This window comes from Athene cunicularia (assembly GCF_003259725.1).
Source record: "Athene cunicularia isolate RWA chromosome 15 unlocalized genomic scaffold, athCun1 chr15_part1, whole genome shotgun sequence".
In the NCBI taxonomy this organism is placed as follows: domain Eukaryota; kingdom Metazoa; phylum Chordata; class Aves; order Strigiformes; family Strigidae; genus Athene; species Athene cunicularia.
Window position 1 is genome coordinate 4,247,711 of NW_020799121.1, and position 22,400 is coordinate 4,270,110.

Genomic DNA, 22,400 nt, shown 5'->3' on the forward strand with positions numbered 1-22,400 from the left:
GCCTGAAGCGGCGGTGGCTCGGGAGGGAGGAACGGGGGGGCCGCGGGAGCCGACGGCCTTGTGCCGGAGTTGGGTTTGTGCTGAAGCTGAACCTCGCCTTGTCAGGTTGTTTGCTCTCAGCTGAGTCTTCATACGCTTCGTTTTAGGTCACTGCTTGTTTTTGCTTTCTTTTTCCTTCCTCTTCCGGCTTTGTGCCCTGTCCGCCGAGCTGCTGTTCCTACTCTTCTTCCTTAAAGGATTAATGCTTCATCTCCATTAGCATGGGAGTAATCCGCTTGAGAGCCAAAGCTTTGCTTTTATAGTAGGAACACACATTTGCCAGTGTTTATTCTTAACTTTATACAGAGGGTGAACGTGTTCTTACATCCTGCTTCCGTGGGTCTTGTATCGGCACACAGCGTTCCCCTTACCAGCTGTACTTCAGTAACCTACGTCGGAGGAGCTCTGAGTTAGTTACACATTGTTAGTTCATCTGGATGTAAACCAAAGTCTTACAGCTGTCACTGCAAACACGTGGGTTTGCTGACATGGCAGTTCCCGAGGAGCCATTATGGTTCCTGTCATCTGTCTTTTCAAGGTGAGACCTAAGCCACCTCCAGTTCGCTAAACCTGTTTGGGAGCAGAGTGTTCCTGGCAACTTTGTATTTTTTTCTAAAACCTAGAAAAGGGGCAGTAGTGATTAAAATTGGTGCTTCTAGTCCTGGAAGTACTTGTGAGATTATCTACAAGTTGCTGCAATGTTATTGCTGTGCTAATTTCCTTCCTCAGTGGTTTGTTTCAACGGCATTACTTTAGGTCTCTGAGAAAGCAGCAATATACTTCAGAGGATTAACAAAAAGAGTAAGTTGAAAGAGTTGACTCCCTTTTGGACCTTCTAAATGTACCCAGATCCCAGATAATCAAGTATTTTCTGCTCTTCACCTGTATTAACTGCTCTTCCATAGGGTAGACTTAAGTGAGTGACATGGGAGGTGGCTCACCCACAGCTCTCCAGGTTATGGTGTAACTGTGCAATTATAGTTAAGTTTTAACTTTAAATTCAAATTCAAACACACAAAAGTCTTTTTAGAAAGAACTTTTTAGGCACTAATGTCTGAAGAACTCCCAACTGATTTGCAAAGTTTTTTGCATCAGCAACAGGATTTGATGTGAGTCTTATTCCAGTCCATGTTATTTTTCAGTCTCTTGTTTTGTTTTTTTTTTTTTTCTCTCTCATGGGCAGACTGGTGTAAGTGTGGGAATATCATGTGCTAGGTAAGCAATGAGAGTTTTAGAACTAGGTCTTTGGCTTTTGATGGAATAACAAAGGATGTAAACCTCTCTGCATGTATTGTGAGGGGCAGCGTGAAAGGCTGTCAGACCGGAGGTTTTCCTGTTGTGGTGAACTGGTGTCCGTCTCTCTCACCAAGAGATGTCTCATCACTACAGCTTCTTTTTTAGTGACGTGTGATGCCGTATGGAAGATTGTTCACAGAGTATAAACATCCTTCAGTAAGGGTTTAAGATAGTCTGTCCTGTGGCTGATTTGCCCTCATGTAGAAGCAGTGGTATCTGTAGTGAGGAAGGATGTACAAGGCCTTGGTCATTCCAGCCTAAAATAAACACCTTAACTTATTTTTGCGGGCTTGAAACAATGTCACCAGTAGCAGAGGAGCAGTGGGGAGAGAAGTCCTGATGTGCCATACTCTTCTACTCCAATACATTAGACTTTTAATTAAAAAAACCCCTAGACTTTTCTGATTACCTCTTTTTTTTTAATCAAACAGAAGAAAATTTTGATGTGATTCTCCTTCGAAGATGCTTGTTTCCTAACCTCAGTGGAGGGCAAAGGGATATGGAATGTGTTGCTTCCTTCACATTGCATTGAAGAGGCCTGGAAAATTTAGAATCTCTTTTAGAGGCAGTAGATGTATATTTGGGAATATCTTAACTGAAGGGTACTGAAAACTGAAATAAGATTCCCTTGGTCCGATTAAGGCAAACCGCCACAGGATGCAGCTGTGTTAAATAGTGGCTGTGTTTTGGTAGCTGTTGCACACAAGACATTGGCATGTCACCACATGGGATAGTCATTCTAGGAATGATGTGTCTATGTGTAGCTGATGTGGTCCACTCCAATTTTTCTCCTGTTTCAGGAAAGCTATAGGATGTATATTCTGAAAATCTTGCATCTCCTTTGAAATGGAAAGTATTTTTTATGGACCATAGACCTTCCTCAGAATGTTGACCTTTAGTTACATACTTGACTTTTGCAGTGATGGTCATTGGATTTAAGTCCAGTCAAGCTCTTGCCACTTAGATGCTTTCCAGAGTTACTTGCTGTGATCAAGTCCCGCTGAGGAAGTGGAGAAATGGGCATTATGTGAAACCTTGTGGTAGCTTCTCCTGTTTCTCTCGCAGCACATCTTGAAATGAGCTAAATAGAATAGCGTTAAGCTCTTGTACTTGTGGAAGTTGGATTCCAGCTGTCTTCAACTTTGACCTTAGAAATTGAATTAAACTCAGAAGCTTCCAACAGAAAAGTTTCTTTGGGTTATATTAGTGCACCAACAAGAGTCACATCTCATTAGGATGGAATGAAGTAGCTAAGGGGAAATAGGATTATTTGGTTTCTCTACAGTCCTTGAGACCTGATGGACAACATTAGTTCTCGCAAATGTTCCTGGGTTGCCTTATTATGACAGTGTGAGCATGCATAGCTGGGGTGTGTGACTGCTCAGTCACCTCTTGCTCATTGGGATGTTTGCCTTAGCAGCAGCAATAACTTCAGTGTGTTTTCATGAAATCACGCTGTGGCTTAAGTGTGATCCACCGCTCAAACCCCTTATGCTATACAGTTGGCTTCAACACAGCTCAGCTGAAAAGAAGAGGCAAACAAAGATGGAAGGAAATGGCAGTCCTCACCCCAGAAGCAAACCAGTACTGCAGCTCTAGAACCAAAGTGGTCACCTAGAGCTGCTTTTAGTCCTGTGAACTTGATCTCCTCTCTCTGGATTTTTGGAGACAGAGGTCCTCTAACAGAACGTGGCATCCAGCAGGAGAAACCACAGATGTGAGAACTTGCTCCAAAAGGCAAGAACAGCTTTTTGCTAGTTTTATAAAATTATATGGACAGTATTTTTTATCAGTCTGTGTTTTCTTGAAGTGTGGATGGGTAGATATAGTTATTATAGGCTAGATCTTGTGAGGACGGCAAAAAAACTAATTGAGGACCTGAACGAAGAGCAAGTACCTCACCAGCACTACTGCTCATTCCTAATTTGCCAAGAAAACAAGGAAAAAGGAAACTCCCAAATCTAAACCTATGCAACTTAAACCAGCTCTAACAAGAGAGGGTGGCAGTGAGAATCTTCCACTTTTCTCCCTGCATGAGTGCAGATAGCCCTGTCCTGCCCTGCTCTTCGTGGGAATGCAAGGAGGGATGATACAAAGCAGAGAGCTTCCTGATGGGCATCATGCTGGAAAGGTTGAAAGAAACAGCGTTGCTTAGATTCAGGTTGGGGGGAAAAGTGTTCCGGTTTACAAATGCATACTCCAAATTCTTGGTTGTCTGTTGATGGATTTAATTTCTGATGGACCAGAATCTTCATGAGGGTAATTATTTGGGGTGAGGGTGGGGGGCAATGTGCATTAGTAAAATCAGATGTGGAGCATTGTTAGTCTGTCATCTAAGGTCCTTCATAAAAAAGCCACACGTGGAGAAGACTGCTAAAAAATATGAGAGTCATTAATAGTGACTACCAAAGGCTTTAGGATTTGGTCTGAAAGGATGTTGTACTATGACAGGAATGTGTGTAAACTGTTGATAGATTTGATGGTGACTAACTTAATTAAAACTATTAAGTGGTAGGAAGTTCTTGTCAGCTGCAGGAACAAGCTGTTCCTGGGCCTTGTAAAGACCCACTTTAGACTGAACTCCTCTTGAGTTGTTTCTTTTCCCCAGTTAGTGATTGCAGAGAAACTGCAAAGTTGCTATAGACACAATAGGCATGTGCCTCTAGCAGGTTCTCTGAAATTGCAGATTTAAGAGGGTGGTTGAGCTCTAAAGTGACAAGCTCTGCTCCTGAACAACTCAAGTAGTTGTCCAAAACTCTTCAACAAAATTTTTTTGACCAGAAACTCAGTGGTGTTGATTCCCTACAAACTCTAGGAAAAGGTCTATCTAACTAATCATTCAGCCAGACTTGGTCACACCCTCAGTACTTGGCAGCTTCTGGTGTGTTTTTTTCCTGATAATGCTCAAGCCATGTCTTTTTAGCCTGACATGCATTACAGCACTGCAAGCTATGCAAGTATGTGTTTGAGTTACACATCTGTGGTTCCAGTTGAGTTGGTTTAATTCTGAATTAAAGGATCAGCCTTTTGAATAGCAGAGTAAATGACCAGTTCTGGTGATGAAGTTTGTCTGCAAAATAGCTCTGTTGCATCATGTGAAAGTGATGATAGTGTCCTTTTATTTCTATTGCTGTAGTAGCAGGCAAGAAACAGCAAACCACCACAAACCCCAGCCAGGCTGTTTTTATTACTTATTCTTAAATAGTTGGATCCTCAGCGATGTACAACAACACATAGGCCTTTCAGTCCACTGCCCCCCTCTTTTGAGGAGTGCAAAACTAAAAATAACACAAAAAGTGAGATTTTGTGTGAATGATCCCGTTCCAGCTGCTTTAAATGCTCAGGTGGATTGAAAGTGGTGCTGGGGAAGGGGCAGTCTGGAGGCACTGGTAATGACAACTGCCCATGTGAGTAACAAGATCCTGAATCACAGTGGTATGTTTGCCTGCCATGTAAGATTTATAGTAAAGGGTGGGGAGATCTATGAAGTGGGAAAAGGGAAACTAGTAGTAGACTTTTACAAAATGGATCTATATACTCTGTGAGGTGTTGCTGTTTGTGTAACGCTTGCTGAGTATCCAGAGTGACTTTGGAGCTGGCTGGTGTGGATAGACATCTCGCTGGGCTTGTGGAGTTTTGCTTCCAAGCTTATCAACATAACTCTTCTACAAATAAAACCTAGGGCAGTTGGTGGAAATGATAGGTTAAGTGACAAGGTAAGCAGTCTGTTGTGTCCTTGGGGCAACTCTGATCTTGTGTTAAGCCTATTAGAAATACCTTTATAGTATTAATTTTCTGTTCTAGCAGTCTAATGAAGCAGCTGTTTAGACACAGGAAACCTCTTTCAAGAGCCTGAGTGATTTTTCTGCTCTTGTGAGCTTTATTTTGCTTTGTGTTTTCACTGCCATGTTCTGTGTTAGGGTCAGTGGTGGGCAAACAGTTCTTGTTGCATAGGTTGGTGGACTTAGTACTTAGATACTAGGTGTGTGCCCTGCAAGGCCAAAGCATTGGGTTTGTGCTTCAGGATCGATGAGCATTTGTTGGCTTTGTGAAAGTAAATGGTATTTCAGAATAGAATTAGATCTGTTAGGGTCTTTTAAGCATTTTGGGGGGGGGTGTGGAACCGAGTGAAAGCAGGGAATGGGGTCTTGCAAAGTGGGAAACCTCGAGACAAATGCAGGCAGCAGTATATTTATATAAGGGAACAGTATATGATAAATTGTGTGTTTTCAGAAAATGGAATGAAAAACCAAACTAATTGACAATTTTTGTAATGGGTCATGAAGATGTGGTGTTGGTGTTTATTACTTAATGTATGAGGCAGTGCGCTAACATCTGGTAATGGCAATTCCAAATCTGGATGAAGAAAACTCAGCCATTCTAATAAAAGATAAAACACAGCAAATACATTCTTATTTTATATTCTTTGACCAGTTTTCTTTGAGCAGTGATAAGAATGAAACAATTTGGGTTTCTGGGGGGATTTGATGTCCTAATAAACACCAGTCTTTTAACCAGGGCCCAAGGCAGTGGCTGAGGAGAACGTGGTTCTGTCTCTGAGGCAAAGCTGGCTGAGGTGCAGTACGTGTGGACAACTCTGAGGCTGCTGATCTGATTCTTGCTTGTTTTTTTTTCTTTCAGATGGAAAAAATGCGAGTGGATCCAAACAACGTTATAATCGTAAAAGAGAAACTTCATATTCAAAAAATGAGAACTTTTCCAGTCAGTCCCGTCGCTCCAATTCACAGAAAAGCAAAGCTTTTAACAAGATGCCCCCTCAAAGGGGAGGTAGCGGCGGAAGTGGCAAACTTTTTAGCTCTTGTAATGGTGGAAGACGAGATGAGGTGAGAATTGTAATGCCATTCCTCCGAGGCCTTCTTTCTTGGGACCAGAGGATCACTCTGACCTGCCTAGATAGGTCTTCTGTGTTCAGCTCCAGGGCTGGGAAGGGAGAGAGCGGTAAGAGGTGCTAACATCGTTGAGATGCCACAGTGAGTGTGAGCAGAACAACTTGGCAACAACAGAAGAGGAGTGCTCTCTGCTCTGAGAGACTTGCAATAGAAAACACCGGCTGAGGAATGGGTACCTAGGCAGGCCATGTTCATACCTCATGAAACAGAGGTCCTTCATGAAAATATCAAGTGGTACAATTTCTAGCTTTTAAGTCTGAGGCGACTGTGTCTAACCACTTCAGTGTACAATTTTGCATGTGATGGTGGTATTGGGAAAGTAACTGTATTAGCCTTGGTGACATCAAGATGGAGTAAAACCAGACTCAGGCTTTTATGCTGATGTGGGTCTAAATACTGTAGACTGTGGGTTTTCATTGATACTCTGATTTTTCAGTTTTAGTGGATGAGCAGCACTGCTCACCTAAATTGCTATTGTCAAAACTCATCTGTTGCCTCTGTTCTCATTCTTTGCTTCATTTTATGAAAATTAACCAAAACAAGTATAACCTGTGCAGATAGTAATCAGACTTGTGTTACTGGCCATCTAAAAGAATATTGTCAGGATTCAAACAACTTTCTTCTGTTATTAACCTTGACTACTAGGTTTTGCCAGCTTTTACTTATGTGGGTTCTTTTTATGCTTTTTTCCTTTTGATCAGTGTGGGCTGAGACCACTCAGTTCTAACTTTCAAGTTCTCGTGCACTTGTAACGCTGTGCTACTTGATTTGCAGAACTGGAATGGGAGAAGATGAGTGAGGGAATGCTGTGTATTCTGTATGTAATCACTGATGGGGCCTGGGTACCAACTTGTACTGATGCTTTTGCAATTATAGCAAGTTCTAACAAATGCTGTTGTCTCTTAGGTAGCAGAGGCTCAGCGGGCAGAGTTCAGCCCTGCCCAATTCTCTGGTCCCAAGAAGATTAATCTGAACCACTTACTGAACTTCACTTTTGAACCCCGTGGCCAAGCAGGCCATTTTGATGGGAATGGACATGGCAACTGGGGGAAAAGGAACAAGTGGGGCCATAAGCCTTTCAACAAGGAGCTCTTCCTACAGGCCAAGTGAGTGGAAGACCAGTAGGGCTCTTAGACTTCTGCAGAGACACTGAGCTGTAAGGGATAATTAGCCAGGGAATGGTGTTTGACCTTGACTACTTGTGCTGACTTTTCCAGGGTTACCTCTCTGTAGTGTTTTTAGTGATGATGACCTCTAACCAAGTTACCTCTCTGTAGTGTTTTTAGTGATGATGACCTCTAACCAAGTTACCTCTCTGTAGTGTTTTTAGTGATGATGACTATACTTGAAAGGGATAAAAATATATCAGGTTGTCATCTTTACAAGGTATCTCATGGAGTGAGTTCAGTAACCACAAACCAGTTAGTCTTCTGCTCTAATTTTCTAGCCTTGCTTGTGGAATATGACACTCCCATTTGGGAAGACCTATGTAGTTCCCTTACAGAAGATGAGGCTTTTTTTTTTTTTTTTTAATAATATGTTGAGATGGTAGGGGTAGCAGTTGCTGGATCAAAGCTAATCTGACTTTGTAAGTTGCAGAAACAATTACTCATATGGGTCAGTTCTTAAACTGCTGATTATTTCACAGGCCCCTAGGTATGTAGTATAACCCAAACGATGATCAGTGTAGTAATCCAGCAGCAGAATTGCTTTTGACTGGAAATAATGGTTGCTTTCACCAGAATCTGAAGTGTGTTCAGGACATACTGTATCTGATCATATTAAAGGAATAAAACCTATTTTCAGCATTGATGCTTCTGATTCCCTGTTGTTTTGTGCCTTACTGTAGTGAATTCTATTTGCAGGAACCCCAGTAGTTCTAGGTTTTGTGAACATACGTTTTCCACTTGTGGATTCCCTGGTTTTTAATAGATCCCCGATGGAGCTGGCTTTTTCTTACATGTTTTTGGAAAACCACTCTGCCTGGCTCATGCTGTAGTTAGTATGTGATACTGTGTCTAACTGAAATCAGGCACACCTGTATTCTGGAAACTTGGCTGTGACTTGAACTCTTTTGGGTTTTGTTGGTAGAAGTTACTGACTGCGTAACAAAGAAGAAGCTCAGAGAATCCTGTAGGATAGTTCTCAAAGAATTCTTGGAAACAACTGAGTGGATCATCTGTCTCTTTGCCTTTCCCCAGCTGCCAGTTTGTTGTCTCTGAAGAACAGGACTACACAGTCCACTTTGCTGATCCAGATACCTTGGTCAACTGGGACTTTGTGGAGCAAGTGGTCAGTTGTGATGGGCTAGATTTATTATTTTTTTCCTTAAGAAGCTCAACCTGTCTTTATCTGCCTCTTTATCTCTGTGATGTTACGTAAAACTCAGCTGTTTTTGAGTTGAGTCCTCTTCTGTCACTCCCACAATACTGGGAAAGATCTGTCATGGAATATATTATGAAATACTTTCATGACAGGAAAAGAGAAGTGCTAAAATCTATTAGGAAAATTAGCAGCTTCTTCTAGCTTTCGCAGATGGGAGCTCATCAAAAATAGTATCTGACATTCTGTAGACAGAGTCCTTGTGATCGAGATATTAACAGAAAACTTGGGCACGAGTCCATGGAAGAGGACTAGAGTGTAGAATTTTGAAGAATTATTCTGTGCATAGGTGGCCCATCTTGCCTAGCAACAAAATGGAAAATCTCTTGAGAACTGTGGTCAGAACTTGAGATTGCCTCAAGTAGAAACTTACTATCTGCCAAGACTAGTTTTGGTGTATGGTGTAGCTGGAGAGGAGGTAGGCTTACTTTTAACTGGTGCTACAAGAGAGCTGAAAAATCTAGGTGCTTGCTTAGCAGTTATGTCTCTGCAACATGCAGATGCTAACCAAGTGTCTGACAAAACTAGCATGTTCATGGAAATAGGTAAGTTCAGTCTCACAGTTTAACAGGGCTGCACAAGTCTGCTTGTGTAAATGAGGTGACAGAGCTCATTTGTTGTCTTCTCAGTGTCTGAATTCAGATGATGAAGATGCTGCTAACTCTTAAGGATAATAAATACACGAGGGGAACCATGGGAATAGAAAGTAGGTAATATCATTAGAGTAGAAATACCAGGTGGGGGGCTTTGAAAGTTATTCCATATGCAGTCTGAAGGTGTTACTTAGTTCACAGTGTGCTTAATTTCTTGGTAAATAAGCAGAGCCTAAAGAGCTGGAAGATTAATATGCTAGAGTAGATCTTACAGGTGGCTTACTCTGTAGCACAGGAACTGATTTCCAAGTCTAAAACTTGTACTATTTTTTTCGTATGCCATTTCAGCGAATTTGTAGCCATGAAGTGCCCTCTTGCCCAATATGTCTGTACCCACCAACCGCAGCAAAGATCACCCGCTGTGGGCATATCTTTTGTTGGGCATGTATCCTTCACTATCTCTCCTTGAGTGAAAAGACCTGGAGCAAATGTCCTATTTGTTATGGCTCTGTTCACAAGAAGGATCTCAAGAGGTGAGACTTGATTAAATGATGAGACTTTATTAAATGATACATCTTTTTGAAATGTTATTTTTACCCTACTAACCTCCTCCTTACATTGCAGTGTTGTTGCTATGGAAACACGTCAATATGCAATTGGTGATACCATTACAATGCAACTTATGAGAAGAGAGAAAGGTGTTCTGATAGCACTGCCCAAATCTCAGTGGATGAATGTGGTGCAGCCTGTTTACATCGGAGGTGAGTGTATCTGAGTGGTTGACATCTTGCTCCTGACTGTGACTACGACTTTTGTAGAGAGGATTTACTATAGCAGTGCCATGCTGTCACCTTAAAATAAACCAGACTATAAAACATGGGTTTTAGCAGCTGAAAACCTTAATGACCACATACCAATAATAAGCTTTCTACCCACACCTTGGTTTTGGTAAGGCTTTAACTTGTGTGCTGTTTCCCTTCAAGATAGTGCACTGCAGACTCATGCCTTCTCAGTTGTCGGTATTAGTTTGATGTGTGCTTTGTTTCATGCAGTCATTGGGGTGACTCTTGATGCTCTTGTTGGCTCTTCAGTGTCCTTAACTTTTTTCCTGGTTCCTCATTATACAGCTTAGCTAAAATAACTGTCTCTGTGTCTAAACTATTTCAAGGATGTAATCTTCCACAAGGTTTTCATCATCTTCACTTATCAACTAAAATCTGTGAATGATATGGGAAAATAATCAGAATTATTGCAAACCTATTCCAAACATCTGTTGCCTGACTTCTTCAGTTTTCTCCAGTCAAGTAATGTGACTAACACATCATCATCTTATCCGTTAGTATCACAAAAATTTTGTGACTAAAGAAATAATTTTACTTAACATTGCTGTTTTGTGGGCTGTCTTGGCTCACTTCATTTTGCAGTCACATTTATGAAAGGCTGTGTGCATTTAAGCTGTCTGTAAAAAGTCAAGTCTTCTAACACATGATGGGTATCCAGCAGGCAGGGTGTGTGCTTACATGTTCCTCGGTATTTGAAAGTAAAGGACTTTAATTCCTGTCATAAGACAAAAGAATAAATATGGGATTCGAGATCATTCTAAACCCAGGAAGTTCAGCATTAATTTGGTGTTCTTTAGACAAGGTTGGACCCTGGGGAGCAGTGAATTTATGGACTGTACTAGTAACATGATGCTGTGGTTGCTGTAAACTTTATAGTTAAGATAAGCTCTCTAGTAACAAAGAAGACTGGCTTCTGCTAAACTTGCAGTTCTTTAGTTTACTGTTTCTGCTGTGCTGCTTGTAAAAAAAACCCTCATAATAATGTTTTGTATGGATTTTGAATACATACGGATTTATGAATTAGTTCGAGCCAAAATAGAGGTCACTTCTGCAGAACTTTCCGGTTGCAGAAGTTTTGAGTATATAGAGAGGAGGAAGAAGCCACAGACTGCATTGTTTTGGGAAGTTTTGACCATCCAGGGCTTCTCAAAGGTGATGCTTCCACAGCAAAGAAGTTTAGACTTGGTTTGGGGTTTTTTTTTTTTTGGATGTGTAGCAACTGAGTGATGAAGTGGCAGGTTGAAAGTGGCAAATAAACTACTGTGTGGAGGAGATGTGTGTAACAGAGCAGGTATGTGGCACCAGCTTGTGTCATCAATGAATCGTGTAATGGTAATATGTTGAGTCTGTATCAAACTCTTGCTAAGTTTTGTCCACTCTGAAGCGGATTAACTCAAAAGCTGAGCAGTAGCAAAACTTCAGAAGAAACAGCAGTTCAAACTGGTGCTTCTACACACAGATATTAATGATTTGGTGCTCCTTCTGTTCAGATGACCAACACAGTCAGTATTCAAAGCTGCTTCTGGCATCCAGGGAGCAGGTCTTGCAGCTGGTGATTCTGGAGGAGAAAGCAGCATTACTAAAACAGTATGAGGAAGAAAAACACACCCCAGAGGCTTGCTTTATTGAGGCAGCTATCCAGGAACTGAAGGTGAGAACCTCTTTGGAGGCTTTTAGTAACTATTTTTGACAGTATACTGAGTGTTGATCACCTACATTCTGCTGTGTAAGTGGTTGTGTGTGATTATTCTGGTCTCTACGATGTACGTACTAGCAAGGTGGTGGTTTGCTGCTATTTGTATTATAGATCATGGAGGAGAACATATCCTTTGGACTCCAGGTATCTGGCGTGATGTTCAAGATAACAGAACAGAATGCTTTTTACTGAATGGTATTTCTTCCATAAATATAAGAGTTCTGCTTTCAAAGGAAGATGTTTGCCTTTCAGGCCCAACAGTTTCTGGGATAACTTTTATTGGGTAGACATGAGGAAACCTGTAGAATATTCCTTTTCAGAGCCTTTAAGGCATCCTACAATGGGTTCCCATTCCAATAACAAGGAGAGGACCTCTCTCTGAGGGTCACTCTTTGTCACAGATGAATTACAAATCTATGAAAACCTGAAGATACAGGACAAGGATAAAAATAACTTTGGTGATAGTCTTTTGGCTTAAATAGGAAATTGAAACTTACTCTCTTTGGATGACCTGTAGGAGCGAGAAACAGCACTCTCTGCTGACCAGGATAAAAACAATGGCATTGCTAGAATCAGTGCAGCTGTGGAAGAATTGGTCCTAGAAGGCTCCAAGGCTGTGGAGCCTGCAGTTTCCCGAGAGAAGAAGGTGGGTGACAACTCTGCTCTGGCAGATCTTGTTAATACTTAATTCTGCCACTTTACACCGCAGTATATGGTGAACTGGTGCCAAAGATTTTTGCAGAGATGATAATCTCTTGAAGGTGGTGATGTGGGTACTAACTGTATGCTCTCTGCTGTGATAGTGTGGTGTGGAATATCTCTCTGCATTTGATGAGGAGCTTGTGGAGCCGTGCTCGGATCTGGCAAGTTCCTTTTCACCTCCTGTGGAAGCAGAAGAGGCAGTGCTGGATGAAGAGGAAGTACCAGAGGTGGACACTGTAGAGGAACCTGATATGAACACTACAGAAGAACCAAATCCAGCTGAAACAAGCTGCAGAGAATCTAAAGATACAATTAGCAGTGGACATCTTAGCAACTCTCCTTTTTACTATTTCTATCAAGGTCAGTGCAGTGAAATTCTGGAACCATGGGGGCAGAGATTCCTTCTTTGGGATCCTTCTTGAGAAAGATGTTTGTCACTTCATTAAATGCAGCTGAACCCTGTGAAATCAGTCCTGCAGAAACTCAAAGGAGTTTTAATTTTATTACTGGAGAATGTACTGAGGTGGGGAGAAGGGTATTGAAAATTAACAGGCAAAGAACAAGTGATGATATCTTATCTTATAGCGGAGGATGGACAGTGTATGTATCTTCACCCTGTGAATGTTCGATGTCTTGTTCGTGAATATGGCAGCTTGGAGAAGAGTCCAGAGAAGATAACTGCAGCTGTAGTGGAAATAACTGGCTACTCAATGACAGAGGTAGTTATTTTATCTTTTTATTAATTAAGAGCCCTTGTTTTAGCAGATTGATCATTGTAGCTGACAGATGAGATGTGTTTCTCTTTGGAAATAAGAATAACTATGAATGGGTAGGCATGCTCATCAGTGAAGGGCATCTTTGTAAGGTGCAGTACTTTATATTGCTTTAGATAAATAGGCTGCAGTCTAGCTTTTTTTTCTTTCTAGAAGGTAGGAAAAGAATTGCAAGCTTAAGATTGGTTTGTTGTTCAAGCTGTCTTAAAAATTCTTTTAAGAAAAGGTAAATTCTTACATAAAACAGCTTGAACTAGACAGATTATCATCTTTCTCAACTGGAAGAAGTGTTCTGCTTCTGTATTGAGCTGAGCATCAAGGGTAGAGGTGGGATATTATGAAAATAAAGAGGATGGAAAGAAACTTCAGTGAGATAAGAGAGAGTGAAAGTGTTTAAGGCACTGAAGGAAGTTATGGAAGAGAGGATGGGTCTTGAATTCCTCCTTTATCTCAGATAAAGACAACTGTGAGAATTGACATGTGCAGTAACAACTATACATAATCTTAATTCATCTTTAAGAATGGATATGCTCAAGAAAGAACGGACACAGAAGTAGTAGGGAATTGTCTTCAAGTTTTTCAGGTCTGTGAGGAAAAAATACAAACCCCAGCTTGTTTCAGTCTAGCAAAGTGGTGGTCGTTCGTCCAAATAATTTAAGTGTAAAATGCAAATTTGGTGCAAAAAATAATTGTGTCGGATGACAGGTGTTGTAGAATTTTATTCCAGTGATGTGAGTGAGTAGGGAGGAATAAGAAAATCAGTAAACGAGCTGGAGTAATTACATCCAAACCTGATTATGATCCAGTTGATGGAGATCTTGGAGCATTTGATTCTGACCCAGGGTATCCTTCACGTGTTTGTAGTTTATAAAGTGATTATTGTGTCACTGCTGCTATTTTTTTTTTCCATTTGATTTTTTTGAATAGTAGGTGTTCTGTCTCCATTAAGTTCATCACCATGGCAGCTTCTAGACCTTGTTGTGATTATATATCTGTTCATTTTTTATCAGGATATAAGACAGCGTCATCGCTACCTCTGTCACTTGCCCCTCACCTGTGAGTTCAGCATTTGTGAACTGGCTCTGAAGCCACCCATCATTTCTAAGGAGACTTTAGAGTTGTTTTCAGGTTGGTACTACCTTTCTGGTAGGCTCTGTCATGTATCTGTGATGGTGAAGGGGAAATTGTTCTTATGCCTTAATGGCAGAGAAAAGAACATACATAGCAGCTTTACTCCTCTTGCACCAACTGTCTGATGACTACTAGACAGAACAACCCCAATTCACTGTTTTATAGAGAACAATTATACAAAGAATAAAAAAGCTGACTGCTTGGAAGAGCATATGTTGTTTGTAAGCATATTGTGTTACTAATTTGTTATAACTGAATATGCCGTTCTCAAAGCTGGAGAAAACATTGCTAAAGTATTGGTGTGGGTTTTTTGATATCCAGTCCTGTGCATTGCTCCTAGATGACCTTGAAAAGAGGAAACGTCTACGGCAGAAGAAAGCTCGTGATGAACGACGACGTGAACGCAGAATTGAGATAGAAGAAAACAAGAAACAGGGCAAATGTAAGTTGTGATTGAGCATAACTGGTGGGTTTCCAGTCATCTTTAGTTGCTGAGCTGATTTCTTGAGCTATAGGATAAACTCTAAGCCCTTTAGTTTGTAGTGTGTACTTAGGAAAAGATTATGAGGTATTAGAAACAGTGTCTGTAGAGTGAAAAAAATATAAGCTGTTTTAGTTAGGATGTTAAATGATGTTATGCAATTGCTGCATACTTGCCCATTATGACAGAGACAAGAGGGCATTAGAGGGTGCAGCTGTCTCCATGGTGTGTATAGCTCTCAAGATTCTTAGTTGCTGTTTTTATAGTAATCACGATATAGAATAAAAAAATGAAGAAGGAAGAAAAATGCCTAGGAACTGCTTCCATCCAGCAGCAAGGCTTGTGCTGGTCTCTAAAATAGAGGGTGGAAAAAAATTGAGTTGGCACCTCCTAGACTCCTGAAACAACTTGCATATTGACAGTCCTCCCCCACATTGTGTAGTGCTTTAATTTAAAACCTCTTTCTAGATCCAGAGGTCCATATTGCTTTAGAGAATCTGCAGCAGTTCCCTGCTTTTACCTCTTGTCATGGAGAAACTACCAGCATTGATCATCAGAGCTTCTGTCTGTCTCCTCTTGGCAGAAGCCCTGTGTTTCAGACAGGTGAGCATCTGGAAAAACACATCACATCTAGCTCTTGATCATTCTTTTGGGATCTACTGCTCAGGTCATCACTCTAAACTTTCTTAATACTGATGAAAGACTGCTTCTTTCATAGATTGCCTGTGAGATCATACACAAAAGGCTGGCACAGTTAAGAAACATTCTGGTCCTTTTCTGCTTTTTACTACCTCTACTTCAGTGACAATATGAGATCTGCATTGTAGTTACCCCTTTGTTTAAGTCTTTGCTGAGGCAGAAGAAAGGAGAAAAAAATGCTCCAAAAAGGGAAGAAAAGTGTGTATGCCTGGAAAATGCTACTGGCAATTTTTCTTTCTACCCTCTCCATTTTTGCCACCACATTATAATGAAATAAAATGTGGTTGATGAGCTCTCAGCTAGGTTGTTGTCCAGTCATGCTTTACAAAATGTTTTATCTTGCAGTTCATAAAATATTAAATAGAAACTACTCTTAAAGGGTTTTTTTCCTAAAAAAAATCAAACCAAAACACCTCACCAAAAAAAACCACCCCAAACAAAAAAACCTCATACAACACTCCAAAATAAGTAAACAAAAAACCCTAAAACAAACAAACCCATCAACAAATCCAGACTTAAATCTCCCTTAAATAAAAAGATTGAGGAATTTTTAGAGGTCCCACTGTGTGACTAATGGAAACTGGTGAGATAAAAATGGTTAATTACATAACATAATCGTTGTTTCATCTTGATAAGCAGCATAATGAGTGCCTTTGCCAAATGCAACTGGTTTTAATTATTTGCTGCTTTCTTTGTAGAGTCTATTCCAACTCCTCTGTCACCTGCTGCCAGCCAGGTCAGTCCGTTGCTCTGTGGGAGTTTAGAAGAAGAGTCTCCCTTCCCTTCCTTTGCCCAGGTAAGCCATGTAGCAGAGTAAATCTTGTCAGAATTACTTGTGTCTTAGTTGGGGATTAGTCTGAGAACACAAATGCTTCCCCCACAAAAACAATGTGGGATAAATCTGTGGAGACAATGCAGGGTTTGAGTCCTTCAGGGGATTCCAAGACTTTCTTGCTACTTAGAGGATATGCAGGATTGTTCTAATACATGGGATTTAATCATGTCTTACAACTTTTTGATAGATGTTGAGAGTTGGAAAGGCGAAACCAGAAACATGGCCCAAACCTGCTCCAAAGACAAGAGGTAAGAAAATTTGGTATTATTACATCAGATTCTTTACTGTGCATCTAAATCTAAGATACAACTTCACGAGCATTTGCACTGTGAAAGTTTTATACAACCTTCTGTCTCTTAAGGTTCTTTCCTTCTTTCAGATGAGAATACTCTGGCACTCCCTGTGTCAGTGGATAGTGATGGAGAAAGTGACAGCTCTGACCGCATACCTGTGCCCAGCTTCCAGAATTCCTTCAGCCAAGCTATTGAGGCAGCCCTCCTGAAACTGGACAAACCGTCCACAGCTGATCATTTATCAGGTACAAGGTGGGAGGAAGGCATGAAAAATTTCTGAAGTGAAAAAACTGAGCATTTCCTCTTCTTCCTCTGGGAGAAGTGAGAGCAGCAGTTTTGGGGACCAAAAATTGGCCACAGAACAGTTCTGAAAACTGTCAGGTGGTGGTTTCTGAACAGCTTGACTAGGGCTTAAAGCAGCTCTGTTGGTGGGAGCTGAGAAGATCTCCCAACTAGCAAAGAATCATGTTAGGACAAAGATGGCTTTTGACCATCATGTTTGCCATGTCTCTATTGGAACTTAATTTAAGCTTTATCTCAAGGAAGTTCAGGTTATGCTCTTTTAAACTAAAAATACCTGAGCTGCTGAATTGCTACTTATGTTTGACCAAAATGTCAAGGTAACTGCCAGCTGAAATTTCAGATTAGGAGTCTGAAACAAATTGAAATTAAGTTAAACCTCCAAGCAGGGTACTGGCAGATAAAACTCATTTATAATGCTCAGTTCTGATGTTTAGCTTTGGCTTCTATTTGGAGACTGCACTGAATGATGGATGGAGAGAGTTGGACAGGAGGGTCTGGGAGCTCCAGTTGTCTGTTTTGGACATGGATGGAAGCAATACTTGTCTGAAATGCAAACCACTGCACACTTGCAGTCCTAGGATCTGCTGTTGCAACAGCAGTTTTAGAATATTAAGGATGTTTATAGGTGTGTTTGCAGTAATTTTTTAATTAAAATTAAATTACTTGGTGCTCAGTGAGTTGATAGGAAGTGTCACAGACCTTGTTGTGGTTTAACCTCAGCCAGCAATTAAGCACCACACAGCTGCTTGCTCACTTCCTGCCACCCCAGTGGGATGGAGGAGAGAATTGGGGGAAAAAAAAAAACCCAACCTCATGGGTTGAGATAAAGACAGTTTAGTAGGAAAGGAAAAATAGTAAGAGAATATACAAAACAAGTGATGCACAATAGAATTGCTCACCACTTGCTGATTGATGCCCATCTGATCCCTGAGTTTTGGTGTCCCGTGGCCAACACCCCACCCCCCCCCAGTTTATATACTGGGCATGATGTCACAGGGTATGGAATACCCCTTTGGCTCGTTTGGGTCAGCTGTCCTTGCTGTGTCCCTCGTTTCTTGTGCACTCCCAGCCTCTGCTGGCAGGGCATTATGAGAAGCTTGAAACAATCCTTGAATTAGTATAAACACTGCTTAGCAACAACTAAAACATCAGTGTGTTACCAATGTTATTCTAAATCCAACACATAGCACTGTACCAGCTACTAGGAAGAAAATTAACTTTATTCCAGCTGAAATCAGGACAACCCGTAGAAGTCATTGAAGCTAGGGAAGACCTTTTATCATTTGTGTGATGTTCCTGTTCCATGAGAAGAATGACAGTATCATTTTAATTCTTCACAGAGGAAAAGGGAGGCAAGAAAAGAAAGAAACAGAAGCAGAAGCTATTGTTCAGCACCTCTGTTGTACACACAAAGTGATTCTGATTCTGCTATTCAAGAGAAGTTTCCTCTCCTGGTTTTCTTTTCATTTTGCTTTGTTTTGCTGCTATAGTTTAAGTATTTAAATTTGAACAGACTAAACTTGTGTTTCCAGGGCTTCTAGGGGGTTCAGGAGGAAACCATGATAGTATATGTTGAAGTAAGATCTTTTGATCCCAACTGCTTTATCAGTTTATACTGAAACAAAGTTTTGAAAGAAACAACCCAGAGACAAACCAGCCAAGGCTTCTAGTCTGTGCTGTGTTGGTTTTTTGGCCTAATAAGGAGTATGAAAGGAGTATGTGTCACTGCCAGAATACTGCAATATTAACTAAGTGAAGAGGCAGCAAGCCTATTTCCCTGGAAGTATTCATGGGCAGGAGTCCATCTCACTGTGGCAGTAGTGCTGTTTCAGTAAAGCTGTCAAACTGCTCTCTTGAGAAACTGGTTTCTGCTGCACTGAAATGGGCAAAAGAGCTTCCTGGCTTTAGGGTGTTAGCTGCTGTATCCGTTCTTTTTCTAAAGAGCAAGAATTCCTCCTGTTCTCCTGGCTTGGAAAGATTTAAAGCTGAGGCGAGTGTAAAGCACAACTCAGCTACTTGGTTTTGAAGTGACTCGATTATTTTGTGTATTTCAAAATGCGTACTGGCACTAGTGGTAGAAGGAACCTCCTAGCTTCTCTCAGTTGTTCAACTCTGTTTTAATGTGGGTGAGTGAGGCTGCTAACTTTTTTTTTGCCAACAATGGGCTACACATTCTTTGTAACCTGATCATCTAGAATAAACACTCCACCCTAGGGCTCTTGGTAACTACCTGAATGTTTTGACAGTGGCTGCTCTTGAATTGGAAAAACAACTGATAGCTGGAGACTGTAGATAACTTTTATCCCCCAGCAAGAGACTGGGGTCTCTTGTACTGGGATAAAGGCCTGTATCTGCTTGGTTTTGGGATGTAAGTTGATCTGCACTAAGCACCTCAGGCTATAAACATGCCTCTTCTTGGACCCCTCCCCGCTCTTTTTTGGGTGGTCAGATTCTGCACTGCTTGTAGTTTGATTTGAGCTAATGAGTTCAGTGGTGTGGATTTTGTTGAATAAAATGAACTATAGGTGTCTGATACGTTACAAGGCCAACAGTTGCAATAAATCATATGCACCCGCACCCTATCAGTGTGGAGCACAAGAACACTTAGTTGCATAGTTTCAAATCTTACCATCCTACTGCCCCAGTTCATGCCAGGGAGCTGGTATAAAGTACTGCCTGACCTACAGGGTGAGGCCTCATTTGCACCGTGGTTGGCCTGCATTGGCACAGGCTTTATAAAAGGTGATGTGCTCTCTCCCTTTTACACAGTGACTGATCTGAGCAAGGAAGTGTGTGCGTGGAGATTTTTATACTACTGGTAAAGCCATTGGTCGTATCCCTGTTTAAAAAGTTTGTCAGTACACTGACACTTGGATTTCAAAGTGATAGGCTGCACATGATACCAGTGCTTCCTCAAGGCACTTAAGCATGTGTGCATGGGAAGCTAGTTCCAAAGAATATACTGCACAAAGCTCTGTGTGGCTGTAAATCAGAAAGGAGAGGGAGAGTGGGGAGGTAAAAAATACTTCAACTGCTACAGGAGGATAGAGGAAACACCTGCACAACATTCTTTGAAAGCAGCTTGACTTCACACTTGGTCACAACTGACTACACTTGATTGAAAGACAGTACAGCTTGTCAAGAGAGTGCAAAGAAACTAAGGCAGGATGCCTGAAAGTGGTAGCACATCTTGCTGTTAATGCTTTACGTGCACATTGGAAAAATATTGGTGAGGGCAGAGAAAGCAGCCAAGTAAGATTCAAGTACGCAGGTAACTGCCTTCACGGTACTATAATTTCCTATTTGTAATAGTCATTTAAAGCCATGGAACAGGAGTAACTATTAAGTGTCTAACCAGTATCTGTTGTGTTCTATTATCTCTACACATTTATATTCAACTTTTCTTTGCATTGGGAAGAGAGACAGAATAGCTGGAGCTGGTGTAACTCACCTCCACCTCTCACAGGCACTAGAGCAAGGGAAGTGATGCGGGGAAGGCAGACCGTCCCTTCTGCAGGGGCAGTCTCCACAGGACAGCATCTTCAAGTTGTATCTTGTTTTCCTATGGATTCAAGAGATACCACCAGCAATGCTACCTTCCTGTAACTGATTGGTGTAAACTTAATAAATATCTAAGCAGTACTTGTACCTATGAGTTTTATAATGGGTTAGATGGAGTGGAGTCTTACAGCTCTACCTTGTATTCCCTGTCATCTCTGCTCCTGTGTACACAACTGGTGCTATTGTGACTCAAAACAGTGGATAGCCCTATGGATAACAGGTACATTTGAAGACATGGTAAAAAAAAACAGTAAGATGTTAATGCTTTTTCTGTACTAAAGGAGAATAACTACATTCCTTGGCCATGCCAACTGCCTAAAGCTCACTTCTACCTCAGCATGAAGATCACATTGAGCTGCTCCTTAGGAGTGCAGGTGGCTGTGAAACAGGCAAGTAACCTACTTAAGTCAAACTGTATTATTTTTTTAAAAAATTTATTTAAGAACACTCGGAATGGGGGAATGAAGTCAAAATATGTACAGATGCTTTTTCTGTCCCTTGCTTAACACTGAAGATAACTGGTATCATCTTGATTACACGAGTACAGGACAGAGATGAACAGTAACAAGTAACATTCAGTCTGTCTCTGTGCCATCATCATCTTCCTCATCTCCGCTTTGAGACTGCTCTTCTGTAAGGGAACAGCTCAACAAGGACTTCTGTATACACTGTCTTTCCTCTGCAATAAAGAGCAACAGAGGGTCAGTACTTGATCTCTTCACATATGCTGGAATATCGTCAACTTCTAAGAAAGGAACATTTCTTAGTACAAGAACTCAGAAGTAGCCCAGCATATCCTACAGAATCTCCAGGAATTGAGGCTGCATTTTAGGAGAGCAGCTGGAGAAACTCACCTTCATTTGTACAGTTTTGCAACAACATCAGCAGTTGTCTTCTATTATACTGAATCAGAAATTTCTGACATGTTCTTATGGTACCTGTAGGAGTCACAAAAACATGTAACAATCTACAAAACCGAGTGTTTCAGAGCTGCTAGTATATTTTCTGAATGTAATGTCCCAGGCAACAATTATTAAGTGGCTGTAGACTTCATTCCTGCACTGTGGAGGTTAACTGGAATAATAATTTCTGACATGTAGTGCCCATTATTTGCCCCAAGTGGTTTTAATTTTCAGGATACCATACTTTAAAATATATTTTAAAAAGAAAATAATGTAACATAGTATTCACTGCTCTGGTTTTGTGTTAAATGTAATGAAGATTTAAGCAGAATTGGTGAGGGCTTTAACAACGAACTGCTGGTGCCTGTTTCTTATTTAGATCTGCTGGAAGCTGCTAAGTTAGTGACGCATAAGCTGTGTCTATCACACCCACAGTAGGGAGCTGCGGTTCTTCCACTTTAGCAGGTCTGGAAGGTACGATTAAGCTCTACGGCCTCCCCCCTCCCCTCCCCGGCACGGCGGCTGACCTCCGACGTGCAGGGTGTTGAGGAAGCAGGGGTACCGCAGGTTCCGGCTCTCCAGCTGCCTCACGAAGGGGAGCGCGGAGCAGAGCAGCCGGTACGAGTCCTTGCGGCACCGCAGCAGCACGGTCCCGGTGTAGGCGTTCAGGTACTTCACTGCGGGGACACACACGCGCCGGTGAGCCCACAGCCCTTCCCGGAGGAGCCCCCCCCGCCTCCCAGGGCCCGGGGGCAGGCGTCCCGCCGGACCTGTGAAGGAGATGGAGCAGCAGGCCAGGCCGTAGTCCCCGTGCACCTTCCCGATGGCGTCCCTGACGGCGAGGCCCACCGCGCGGTCCTCGATGCACTGCCGGCACCGCGGGTCCTCCGAGACCACCTCGCACAGCACGTACCTGCGGGAGGGCGCGGCGTCAGCGGAGCGGGAGGGGAACGGGAGCACCG

General features: G+C 41.7%; 3 protein-coding genes across 3 annotated transcripts in view; 1 reads left to right on the forward strand and 2 right to left on the reverse strand.

Annotated features, from left to right (window-relative positions):
• COQ5 (coenzyme Q5, methyltransferase) overlaps nt 1-3,050 on the reverse strand; it is a 19,663-nt gene extending 16,613 nt beyond the window's left edge. Inside the window, exon 1 of the mRNA XM_026859716.1 lies at nt 3,046-3,050. The gene's annotated coding sequence lies outside the window, so the exon portion shown is untranslated. The remainder of the gene's footprint in view (nt 1-3,045) is intronic.
• A 2,895-nt stretch (nt 3,051-5,945) lies between these two features.
• RNF10 (ring finger protein 10) lies at nt 5,946-19,504 on the forward strand (the record flags this gene model as incomplete). The annotated part of the gene is made up of 16 exons (XM_026859926.1): nt 5,946-6,179; nt 7,152-7,351; nt 8,447-8,537; nt 9,569-9,753; nt 9,845-9,981; nt 11,553-11,713; nt 12,276-12,404; nt 12,562-12,820; nt 13,046-13,179; nt 14,244-14,361; nt 14,705-14,806; nt 15,314-15,448; nt 16,243-16,340; nt 16,567-16,627; nt 16,759-16,917; nt 18,316-19,504. Coding segments are annotated over 16 exons (2,280 nt in total), but the record flags the coding sequence as incomplete, so codon positions are not given.
• Nucleotides 19,505-19,668: 164 nt separating this feature from the next.
• Nucleotides 19,669-22,400, reverse strand: part of POP5 (POP5 homolog, ribonuclease P/MRP subunit) — a 3,023-nt gene continuing 291 nt past the window's right edge. The window contains exons 2-5 of the mRNA XM_026859927.1: nt 22,209-22,392; nt 21,966-22,115; nt 21,391-21,474; nt 19,669-21,215 (exon numbers count right to left, since the gene is read on the reverse strand). Coding sequence (XP_026715728.1) covers nt 21,112-21,215; nt 21,391-21,474; nt 21,966-22,115; nt 22,209-22,392 — 522 coding nt within the window. The 3' untranslated portion in view covers nt 19,669-21,111. The remainder of the gene's footprint in view (nt 21,216-21,390; nt 21,475-21,965; nt 22,116-22,208; nt 22,393-22,400) is intronic.